Raw genomic sequence first — 12,740 nt, forward strand, 5'->3', positions numbered from 1 at the left:
CCTCTTTTTATTTAGACTCTTTTATAAAATATTGTGTATTAACAATGAAAAGGTAAATGGAAAACAAAAAGCAATGAACAATGAAATAAACGATAGAGACTTTTTTGCATGTTCACACAATATATGTCATCAAATATCATGCAGCCCTAGCTAAAACTAATAGAAGGATGCACAGGATGGACAATAGTGTTTATATTAATATCATATAAATGAAGAACACGTATTCTCCTCAAAGGGTTGAGCTGTTGTTGGGGTGTTGAGGTTGTTTTCCAGGTTCTTTGTTGGGCAGATTATCACTTTCTTGTTTTTTTTAACTGCTTAATACATGCTTGGCTTGTTGTTTTGTAATGCATATGAGGAAGCTCATTACCATGCCCTGCACCTGTCACACACACACACACACACACACACACACACACACACACACACACACACACACACACACACACACACACACACACACACACACACACACACACACACACACACACATAGAGCGCTGATCCCTCCCCCATCCAAGACTCCATGTCAAGAACAAAGACTCAAGAACCCACACACACACACACACACACACACACACACACACACACACACACACACACACACACACACACACACACACACACACACACACACACACACACACACACAAACTGTCTGCTTTCTGGACCTGAGTCAGAACATGAGCATCAGTACTGTAGCAGTGTGTGTTAAGGTTATTTTAAAGAATATTTTTAAAGTATTCAGCCTTTTTCAGCTTGTGAAAATTAACTATGCATAATTGCTCAGCAGCAGTGACCTAATCATAGACACCAACAACATAAAAATGTTAAAATTACATTTAACATGATACAGACATTTAATTCGGACATTCTCCGCGCTTTCTCCGGGGGAGGTGCATGTGTGAACACAAATGTCCGGATTGGCTGCAGATTTTCTCTGCCTGGATCCCTGGTATAAAGTCTGAGGAAATCAGGAGAATCTGATGTGAGTGCACAGCTGCATAGTGTTACTGTAAAAGCAAACATGAATTGGAATTACAAGGAGTATTAATCCAGGCACAAAGACACTCTTCTAGTTCTTGGGCACATTATAGATGTTTTGATATTTATAGATGAAAGACAATAGTCTCTTTTAGTTTTAATTTAGTTTCAATATCATATATAATAAACACAGACAGAAGATACAATGTGATGTGTATTTAAACATCGGATACTAATAACTGATAATGTCTCTAATGAAAAATAAAGACTGATCAGAATATGTTGGCTTGCTTAATCAAACACTCGTAAGACAAACTATCAATAATCAAAGATGGGAGCAAGAGGGTGAACCAAGCTCACATTCAACAGTTGCAAACTGATCCGTTTAGTTCACCATTCACCAAAAATATGAGCATGTTCAATGAATGGGGCTCTTTTAGCTCATTCATACACAGCACTGAGCATGTTCATAAATCTCCCTATATCATTGCTAACATGGTGATGTTTACAAGGGTGCTGTAATGTTCACAATGTTGACCATCTGAGATTAATAACTTCATGCATTTGCTAACATTTGCTTATCAGCACTTCAAAACCGTTAGATTGTCTTTAGTTTATATTAATAAAACCTTCATTGCTTATGGTAAGCTAATCGCTTTGTCTGTTTTCCATCTCTCTGGTTCAGGGAAGTGTGAGGACAGTTTGGCCACTCCTCTTCCCTACAGCTCCCTCAGCAGTTCATCTGTATATGCCAGAGGATATGGAGCTGGTTATGCCAAACTCAATCGAAAACAAGGTAAGCCTTTGCAATAAGTATTGTATTGTCCCTACTATTGTGAATGTACATTCTAAAAGTTATTGGTTGATATTCAGATAAAGCACAGTCAAATGTTTTAGAACACTCCTATTTTTCCAGTTTATTATTTATTTACATTTTTGCAGTTCAAGCCCAGTGAATATATGTAGATGAGCTGAAAATGTCTAAGGTAAAGAAAAAAGTTTAGGTCACCAATAACTGACAAATCATGAAGTAAATGAAGCCATGAATTTTAATGCGAACTATTCATACAGCATGATTTACCCATTTGTTGCCCAAATAGGAATACAGTTATGCTTGGCGTGGATGGCTCCATTCTTTGTATGTCCCCTGGATCAGCCAAGCAGCATGCTAAGATAAAACAGGGAACATGTGCAGAACCCCCCAGTGGGCGGAGCAGGCAGGATACATTTGTTCAAGATCCTTTAAACCACTCTGATGCCAGAGTTAGTCAGTAACAGGTCTAAGGGATAACTTTGTCCCATCTTGGTCAGTGATCTCGATTTCAACTATTTGTACTTTTCCATCTCGATAAAGGAACAGTTTGGTGATATGATCTCATTACATTTGGCCTGACCATTGTGGACAAATATTGTTTGTGCTGCTTATACCGGGAAGATAGTTTTAATACCTTCTGGGTGCAAGAGCCCTGGAGTGTCAATAGATGACACTTCAGTCTTTATGGTTATGGGTAAGTAAAAGTGCTGAGCTGTAGAATTATAGTCCAGGATCCAGATGCTCTAGCACACTTTTGGAGTTTCAGGGGTAAACAGCGTCGCAGCCAAACCACTTCAAACATAAAAAACTAGAGAAAAACATAAACCTTTTGATGAAAAACTGCTCCTGTGGTGTAATCCAAGTGTCCGTAAACCCGACATTCAAATCCTACTCGAAACGGTGTCATTTACACCATATTTGTAGTCTCCTCCGGAGCAGGATTACAGTGGACATTTAGTCTAAAAACATGGTGTATATGTACTTGTTTCAGGCCGAATTTGAATTTTTTATTTTAGGGCTTGCAGACACTTGGATGTCACTACACGAGCAGTATGGAGGCATGTTATGTTTTTTTTCTGTTGTTTTATCATGTCTGAAACTTTGGTCCCCAGTTACTTCAATTGTATTGGATTCTGCTCTAACACTGTTTACCCCTGAGACTCCTAACTATCCCTTTAAGGAGGTTTTAGCTTACAACTAGTCTACAACAGCATACATTTCCTTGCATAGTAAAAACATTAATTATTGTTATTATTTTGTTATTTAATCATATTGAGATTGAGATCTCTTTTCCAAGAGAGGCCTGAGAACCAGAAACATTCACAATCAGCAGCAAACAACAAAACATGAGCAACAACAAAACAACACAATTAAAATAAATAAATTATACAGTCACAAGTTTCATAAAAAACATCACATCATAAACATTTAAAATCCAAGGGGAACACAAGACTGTAGTTGGAGGGAAGTTTGTAGATCATTCCATTTAAAGGGTTCATAGTAACTGAAACTGTACTGGTTTTAAATGAGAGAAGCCAAACTCAAAAAATTATAATTTCGCAAAGTTTGCAGATGTCTAATAAAGTCACTGACAAAGCACAAAGGCAAACAAACCCACAAGCTATACCGCATAGATGGACTCTTAAATCAATTACAGAAAGAGCTTGGGACTCTTAAAGAAACAGCACACACACAGCTCTGTTCCAAGCTTAAGACAGGACACCTCAGTTCCAAATGACACCCTTTTTCTGCTCTTCTTCCTTGTCATGTTCTCTCATCTTTCACCTAGGTGCTGGAGGCTGGTCACCTCTGGATACAGACCATTACCAGTGGTTACAAGTGGACCTGGGTTCTAGGAAGCAGGTGGTTGCCATAGGGACTCAGGGTCGCTACAGTAGCTCTGATTGGACCAGCAAGTATCGGCTGCTTTACAGTGACACTCAGAAAAACTGGAGGCCTTATTTACAGGATGGTAACATCTGGGTAAGGAAAAACCTTATTGATGTTGTGTAGTGTCAGGTCATCTCATCTGATCTAAACTTCACTAGAACCCTTTGAAAACCATTATTTACAATTTCTGTCAAATGAAATCAGTGCAGCAACGTCTTACTAGTGACACTGGCAGTTTCTCAGATGTCTTTAGGGGAAACATTGCCATACATGTGATTTGTAACTTTCCCAACGGTTGCCACTGCATCTGCAAAGCATGGTATACTAGTAATATTAGATAAGTATAATAGAAAACAACTCTTTGTACAAATACTCACCAGTTTATTGTTGGATCATCTTGTTTAAATCCAAGGGTGCATCTCATATGTTTCCCTCAAGGTATTGTCACATTTCTGTCCCATTGTACAAATATCCCTTTTCACTTCTACTGAACTGACCCTACTTCTACTGAACAGTGCGGTTCCACCATCGTAGCTTAGCAAACAATGTCGAATATGAAACTCCTGGAAATAAAAAAAACATGTAGTTGCTTGTCTTGGGACTGTAGAACAGACTGAAGAGCACAATTTATGTACCATTTAATGCCAGATTGAGCTGGATCAAATCAGGGATGAACTGAAACTCAGGTGCACAGAAACTCACAAATGTTTTGGTAAAGTGCACTATTTATGCTTTTATTCTAAATGATTTACAAATTCTTAATCTTTCCAAACTCAAAAAGCAAGACATTCGAAGAAAATGGTTTCATCCCAGTGGAAGCCACCTCATTCTCTTAATATTAAAACTTGGTCCCTCTCCTTCTTAGATGTTATTTATATGGAGCTCTCTCCGGCTTGGATCAATGTCGTCTACATTAAGTGCCTGATGCAATATTGCAGAGGCTTAGTGTGTTGCTCCTAACGTTCTGTCGTCTCAGATAGTTCCCTGTGTGTGTGTGTGTGTGTGTGTGTCTGTCTGTGTGTTTTTGTTTTGTTTGTTTGTTTTAAGGGGGTCTTGTGCTTAATGTCAATAGCTTTCTATAATGTATAACTAGTTTTGAGTTCCCCGTGACACGTTCTTATGTCTTGGGCCTGCTGGAAATATGCTCCCTGACTGGAAATACCAATAGAATTTTTTTCTCTCTCTAATCTGATATCTTACAGAGTCACAGCATGTTTCTGCTTTGTCTGCACATGTTGAAAGATAAATACAAATTTGATCGCAAAAGAAAAGTGGGGTGAAGTTCTATGTCTTTATACAAAAAGTTTGAGGTCATATATAAGTATATACTGTATATATAGTACATATACAGTATATATAGTATAAGCTAGACATAGCCAGAGTGCAAGGAAAATCCCAAAACTAGTAACAAATCTAAGTATCAAACTATCAGAGCAATCTAGCAAAGTACTAGGGAAATGGAATAGACTGACAAGGAAAACCAGGAACAGGTGTGGATTGTGAGGGCTGCAAGTATTTCACAGTAAGAACAAAGATAAGAAATCATTTTAAAAGGATATTACAAGTTGCCTTTGCAAGCAGCCACAAATGGAAGTCATTTTTGAAAGCGACTAAGATGGGCAATCGCATTGTCCAGTCTGATCTGTTGGATCAGGGGCTTATATCATGCCCTTTTCTGTCAACCCAAAATATTTAGTTTTCTTTACCATTTTCCTATCCATAGATACCCATATTTTTTTTTTAATCGTATCAATAATTTAATAAAGGAATTTGAACATTTTAATCCACTTTTTCAAATTTATATCATTTATCTTTTCAATAGAAAATTGAAGTATTGCATGTACCTGCCAGTATAGTGTTTGTTTTATGTGTGTTTCAGACATTTGAGGGAAATATGAACAGTGAGGGCGTGGTTCACCATGAACTGCAGCACACCATTCTGGCTCGCCACATTCGCTTCATCCCAGTGGACTGGAGCAAGGAGGGACGCATTGGCGTACGTCTGGAGCTCTATGGCTGCTCATACTGTGAGTACAAATACAATATATGTCACTCTATAATTGTGAATTCGATTTGATTTTACCAGCAAATTGTTTTTCACTGTATGTATTAAGAACTATGCAGGTGTTGCAGTAGTTATTACATTTTATTTAAACAAACTAAATGATAAATCATTTAACATTTAACTCTTCCTAGCCCTAAATATACTAATTACAACTACACTACACTTCTGTCACATGGTTGGCTGATCATTGCATAACAAGGACTTTCATAAAAGTAAACCTGTTTTAGTACACATTAACAAATGTGTTGGCCAACTAATAAAAATGTATGAAATCTGTGAGTACAAGACGGCAGTGGCTGTTAGATCCCAGTGCCATGCTATGAGTTTTGAATAACGAAGTTTTGTTATTTGTTTTTGTCTGTCAAATGTTTTATGTTTGTTAGACTGTTAGCAGCCTTTTTGTACAGTCTTTTAATATTGTCAGATCCACTACAACTTGAAAATAAGATGATGCATGCCATGTGTTATCATGACTTAAATTTAGCAATGTTGGTTTGCAGAATATAAAATGGATGACGGAATGTTAAAGGTTGACAAACAGTCCATAGGTTCTTGCACTACTTACAACTGTGACACACATGAAAACAGTGTAACATGGACATTTTGGATCCCAGCTCTGTTCCGTTGGCAGAATACAGAATTTCCTTTTTTCCCTGTCTTCCAGGGGCAGATGTGATCAGCTTTGATGGCCATGGTGTCATCTCATACCGCTTCAGGAATAAGAAAATGAAGATTGCGAAGGATGTCATCTCACTGAAGTTTCGAACCACAGCTAGAGACGGGGTCTTGCTCCATGGAGAAGGACAGCAGGGAGACTACATTTCCCTCGAGCTCCGCAGGGCTCGACTGCAGCTTAGCATCAACTTAGGTAAACTCAACGACTCCTAACGACCCTACAATTTAAATAACTACTCCCAGCAGTTAGTTAGAACTAAAGAAGCCTCTTAAATGGTGAAACATCTTCAAGAAACTCAACCAAGTCCAGTTGACCGGTTTTCTAGCACTTGGATATACCATGATCTGGATGACTGAGAATCTTCACAGACAACTTAGGTAGCATTGCTGTAAAATATGTGTGGTTTCAAGGACAGCAATAGCATTACGTATGTCTGGTGTTGGCCACAGACAGCCTGTTATGTTCTGTCCAACTCTTTGGATTTTACCATCTAGTGCTGTCAAACATGATAAACACAACCTGTTCATGTGTGTGTGATTTGCAGGCAGTAACCAGTACGGTTCCATCCAGGGTCACACCTCTGTGATCAGTGGGAGCTTACTGGATGATGACCACTGGCATTCGGTTGTCGTAGAGCGATATCGGAGGAATGTCAACTTCACTCTGGACCATCACACTCAGCAGTTCAGGACCAATGGCGACTTTGACCACCTTGACCTGGACTATGAGGTAAAGACTCCCTAAATATCTAAATATCTAAAAATACAGAGACAAAGATGTGTTTTCAAATTGTTGTGTCCTTGACTTTATTGCTTTTACTTATCCAAACTTAACTTATCTCCTTCTTCATGGACATACTCTTACTGTTAGGCCTGGATTTGTAATAGAAGAGTTCGGTTCAGTTGGGGTCATGTTAACCATTTTGGCACTCTCATAATAGCTAATCAATACTGCTGACAATGTGTGTGAGGAAGATGATGGAGACACTCTGTCGCTGTGTTCTTGGCTACCTTGCTACTGCTTGTCCTTACCAATTAACTCCCATCAGCCCAGACAGAAAACTCTTATGATTTTAAGGAAATAAAAGAAAAAAAATACAATTACATCTTTATGTGACATAATTTTCACGTTAGAGTCACATGAGTCCCCCTTCTCAGCAACCAGTGAACTTTTGCTTAATGTTGAATTTATATGTATGCAGGGACAATATCCCAGCAGATTTATTTATTTGTCAGGCTTCAGTCTAAATTATGTCTTCAAGGTTGGTTAAGTGTTAAAGTTTCAGTCTTTAAGCATGTCTGAAGCAGTCTCTGTGACTGGTGTCACACAGGTGTATCAGTTCAAATTCTCTGTTTTAATTTCTTTTATTATAGGATTATCTGTTTGGTTTTATATCTTTTTATGGAATTTGGAGCTATTGTTATGTTTGTCATTAATGTGACCTTCAAACATACAATGGATATTCACCATCTTGTCCTATGCTGTAAAAAACTATTACATAATTACAAATAGCCGACCAGTTGGACTTTGTATATGACTTAAGCACATAAAAACGTATCTACGAATAATATCAACATAAAAGACAGAAATGCAATGCTTTTAAGTCAGTAAAAGCATTTTTTCAGTCAACTAAAAAAAATGATTTGATTATATATGGAGAGTGTATACGGGTCACAGTTTCACAGTGAATATCACAGAAGGATCTAACCCTTGTTGTCCACGTCGCTGTGCCCTCAGATCAGCTTTGGAGGGGTGGCTGTGTCAGCAAAGCCAAGCTCAGGAGGCAGAGATAACTTTGTGGGCTGCATGGAGGGAATCACCTACAACGGAGACAACATCACAAACCTTGTTCGCAGGAAGAAGGTGGACACGTCCAGCTTCGTAAGACAACTCCCTTTGACTCAGTGTGTGTGTTTGCCTGCATGTGTGGGTGTAAGTAGAATGACACTTTTACCAACTTTGCGCACTTTTGAAATGAAATTTCTGAGGATCTCATGTTTTTTTTAAAGAGAGGGGTTTTATTGCACTAAGAATTATCTGTTCAGGGAAAGTCCTCATCTTGATGGTAACTTTTTCTTAAAGGAGAATATTTCACAACACATGTAATAGCTCTTTAACAAACAGGCTGGAACGCAAAGCCAGTGCTTGGAGATGAAATAGAATGTTCAACCTCAATCTTGTTTAAAAACATGTAAGGGTAAAAAAAAGGCAGTAAGAGAGAAACTCACTTCTCCAAAAGCAGATCAGGAGTCCAAGGAGCATGTCAAATGATTCAACACACACTCTGCCAGGAGGAGAATATGGCTGGAAAGGAAGGAAGGTCAGATAAGTTCGAACATTGGGAACCTTAGAGATACTGCTGGGCAGGTAGGAGTGGCTGGATCTGATATAACAGGACAGTTGCAAAGTGCATCGCAGAAAAAAGGGAAGACAAGACTAATGTAACGTAGATCCATGAGTTTCACGATGGCTCAAACCTGCTCCTCAGCATGTCCAGGTTTTTTAATGAAATGGTACAGTTGTGTGGATCTACAGCAGCTGTGGGTCCAGCACTGACTCAGCAACTACTGCAGTCGTCTGTATCTGCTGATCTAGACATTGTAAAACAAAACCTGTCATGACATTTTCCTTCCCTGCTCTAACATTTCTTATCATCCATATTAATGTAATCTATGTTTGGCGAGGTCAGTACTATTTTGCTGAAAGAATTTCCAGCATTCCTGTATTTTTAGAATACAACGAAAATGAAAACTTAGCAGTGCAAAATTAAGTCAATCTACGACTACAATTCCACAATTCCTCTCTCCTTCTCTCCCACTGTAGCGTAACCTGACTTTTTCCTGCACCGAGTCCAATTCCTTCCCTGTCTTCTTCAACTCTACCTCATTCCTGCGGCTGCCAGGTCAGAGTGACAGTGACACTCTGTCAGTAAGTCTGTCTTTCAGGACATGGAACCCCAATGGGCTGCTAATGTTTACGGCACTGGCTGACGGCTGGGTGGAGGTGGGGCTGACGGAGGGCAAGGTCTCCGTCTACATGAATGTGACACAGAGGAAGAACACACGCATTGACATCTCATCAGGTGAGCTCAGCTCATTGGTCATCAGATTGGAAGTTCAGGAACCTTCAGTTAGTTGAATCAGTTGTCACCTTGTTGCCTGCTTCAATTTGGCTGTTCTCCTGACTGAAGTGTGTTTTTGTTTTCAGGCTCAGGTCTGAATGATGGCCAGTGGCACAGTGTCCATCTGAATGCCCTGGAGAACTATGCAATGCTGACCGTGGATGGAGATGAAGCATCTACAGTCAGAACAGCCATCCCCATTCAAATCCAGACTGCAGGAACCTACTACTTTGGAGGTGACTAGTCATAGATTTCAATTTTGTGGTGGTGGCAGTGCAAGTTTTATTGTCAAGCAGTGAACCAAACAGTTACATAAGTTTCTTTTAGCCAAATGAGAGTTGTTTAAATTAAGTGTGTTACCCCAACACAGTGCCACTTTTCATTTCAATTCAATTTCATTTGTATTGCACCGAAATCCCAACAGACGTTATCTCAAGGCACTTTACACAGTAATGTCGAGACCATACAATATTATAGAGGAACCCAACAATTCCCACAACTAGCAGCACTGCTGACTGTGGAGAGAAAATACTCTTTTAACGGGAAGAAACCTCTAGAATCAGACTCAATGTGGGTGGCCATCATCAACCGGTTGTGGTGACCATCTGCCTCGACCGGTAGTGGGGGCGAGAAAAGCGGCAGGTGGAAAAGAGGGGGAGAGAGACCAGTCACGTGAAAATTATACAAACACAATGTATAAGCAGGATTGATGGGAGTGTAAAATAGGAAGTGTAAGAAGAACTACCACTATAGTTGGGCATCACACGGAGGTCTGTGGCTACATCCACACTAACACATTTTAGTTTTGAAAACAAATCACCTTTGCTTCGTTTGTCAGGCCTCCACACTACTCCGGAGTTAACCAGCCCCGCAGACTTTTGTAAATGCTGCTGGTCCCCTTTTAGTTTGAAAACTCTGGGGTTGCATTTTAGTCTGGATTGGACAGACACTTAGTCATTTGGAAATTACGAAGCAGGTGCCCATGTTCTATTCCTGGCTTTTCATATTCTTTAGTTTCCACTGTTTGAGAATGAGAAAAATGTAAATAAAGGATTGGTCATTTCCCCGCCTGTATTTCTGATGCATCTGTGGAGAAAGCTTTAAACAGTATTTGAACTTTTTGTGGTGTGTGGTGACTAAGATAAACAGATTTTTCATCAATTCCACTGGTTTTAACAATGACTTTTCACGTCCTCTGTTTGTGTCCAGGCTACTTCATGCACACTAACACCAGATCAGCACAGCGCTCCTTCCAGGGCTGTATGCAGATGATCCACATAGACGACCATCTAGCTGACCTCAGGGCTGTGGAGCAGGGCCACATTGGAACTTTTGAAAATGTTAGCCTGGATATGTGTGCCATCATTGACAGGTATACAACTGTAGAATTATAAACTGGTTGAAATAAAATAAGAGGAAGCACAAGGAAGTTACCAAGTGGGTAGTTCTGCTGTCCCATTAGCAAATGTGGGTTGGAAACTGGTTCCTGTTGTCAATGACAAACTTGCTGCTGGGAGAACTGGAACCTTTTTCCCAATGGGCTGCAACACAAATTGGTTCCCCTGGCTCAATATGTAAAAGGTTAAACAGCTCCACCCACACACGCACACTATTTATGTCTTTGTATCCATATTGATTAAAACAGTTGACAGTTACTGACCTGTTTTACATGAATTAAGTGTTGATTACAAAATATAAAAGTGTGGCTGAACAGATCAAAGCAAATTAGTTTTAATCCTGAAGGCTTCAAATATTTGTGGTCCAGTACAAACAGTACAGTACTACAACAGTGGCAGGCTGATGACATCATCAACCTAATGTGTGTTATTTAGTAGGATAATATTGTATAGCTTCAATTTGTGTTCTGGTTTGATCAGAAAGTCCAATACACCAATTGAAGCATCAACGTCTGAGATTATCTCAATCCTACAGATTTTTAATAACGAAAGATCAACCAAAAGAAAAAAGTTCTGTTTTTACTGTTGTACTGTCCAGTTGCTAAATTCAAATGTTATAAATATATATATATATACAAATGTATTTATTGAGTCCATATTCACAAATCAAAATTTGCCTAATAGGGCTTAACAAGTGTAACATCCTCTGCCCCTAACACTCGACAAAAAATACCATTTTTAAAAAGTTTGGATTTTAATTTCTCACTCTCTGTTACCTGTTATTACAAAAATATATAGCCATTCTTTAGAGTGTAGCTCCTTATTGATCCCGTGCAGACCTGGTATTAACATCAACCCTGAGAGATCTGATCACAAGTGGTCAGCGTTAAGCACAGGTGTGAACGTAACCAAATGTGTCCTCAATGCGTCCAGAGATCCGATCACTAAAACCAGATTTGGAGGTGGCCCATGTGGCAACATTATTTATGCTGTGTGAACGCAAATGTATCCTGGGCCTCATATTAAGGACCGCCTACTCAGCTCACATTCTCTAACCTGCTCCAGTTTCACAATGAATCAAACCTATTTTTATGCTTCTCAGTGACAATACGTTGATATTTTGTGACCACTGCCACAATATCAACACAAACAAACCACCTAAACTAAAATAATTGATGCTTTTTTCAAATGGGCAAAATCTTTTGTCATTTGTCTCTGCATCTCAGCATACAGAGTGAGAAAGTGAGTTTCGGTCACAAGTGGTCACAGGAGGTGCATTTTAATGCCAGGATGTGAACATCTGTACTTAAAGCTGTCCACTTAAAGCTGTGTTTCTCAAACTGTGATAAACCTCATTCAATCTGTATTTTAATTGTGTAAATAACATTTAGAATATAAAATTATATAGTTATAATTCGTGTGTAGGTGTTTTTATTTGACGTATTCTTCTAGAAATCCTTATCGTTAATTTAAACGTTGTTTAGCACATGATTCTTATAACGTGTTGCACAAACAGTATGTGATGGTCTCTAGAGGGGACCTGGTGGTGGATTCTCAGTCAAAAGTTGGAATGATTTTTTACACCCACTCCTTCCCCTATTTATCTGTGTCATAAAAGGTGTGTTCCCAACCACTGTGAGCACGGCGGTCGCTGTTCTCAGACGTGGGACACATTCAGCTGCAATTGTAGTGGCACTGGATACACTGGAGCTACCTGCCATACCTGTAGGTGCTCTCTCTCATACACACACAAACACACACACACTGTATATTGTATGCACACCATCTAAAGTT

At 39.2% G+C, this 12,740-nt stretch overlaps 1 protein-coding gene across 1 annotated transcript in view; it reads left to right on the forward strand.

Annotated features, from left to right (window-relative positions):
* Positions 1-12,740, forward strand: part of cntnap2b (contactin associated protein 2b) — a 36,618-nt gene that overhangs the window by 12,102 nt on the left and 11,776 nt on the right. The window contains exons 2-11 of the mRNA XM_035170214.2: positions 1,669-1,779; positions 3,587-3,780; positions 5,567-5,714; positions 6,417-6,620; positions 6,973-7,157; positions 8,166-8,309; positions 9,252-9,510; positions 9,636-9,785; positions 10,759-10,921; positions 12,565-12,671. Of these exons, the coding sequence (XP_035026105.1) occupies positions 1,669-1,779; positions 3,587-3,780; positions 5,567-5,714; positions 6,417-6,620; positions 6,973-7,157; positions 8,166-8,309; positions 9,252-9,510; positions 9,636-9,785; positions 10,759-10,921; positions 12,565-12,671 (1,665 nt within the window). The remainder of the gene's footprint in view (positions 1-1,668; positions 1,780-3,586; positions 3,781-5,566; positions 5,715-6,416; positions 6,621-6,972; positions 7,158-8,165; positions 8,310-9,251; positions 9,511-9,635; positions 9,786-10,758; positions 10,922-12,564; positions 12,672-12,740) is intronic.

This window comes from Hippoglossus stenolepis, chromosome 11, assembly GCF_022539355.2.
Source record: "Hippoglossus stenolepis isolate QCI-W04-F060 chromosome 11, HSTE1.2, whole genome shotgun sequence".
Classification (NCBI taxonomy): Eukaryota; Metazoa; Chordata; class Actinopteri; order Pleuronectiformes; family Pleuronectidae; genus Hippoglossus; species Hippoglossus stenolepis.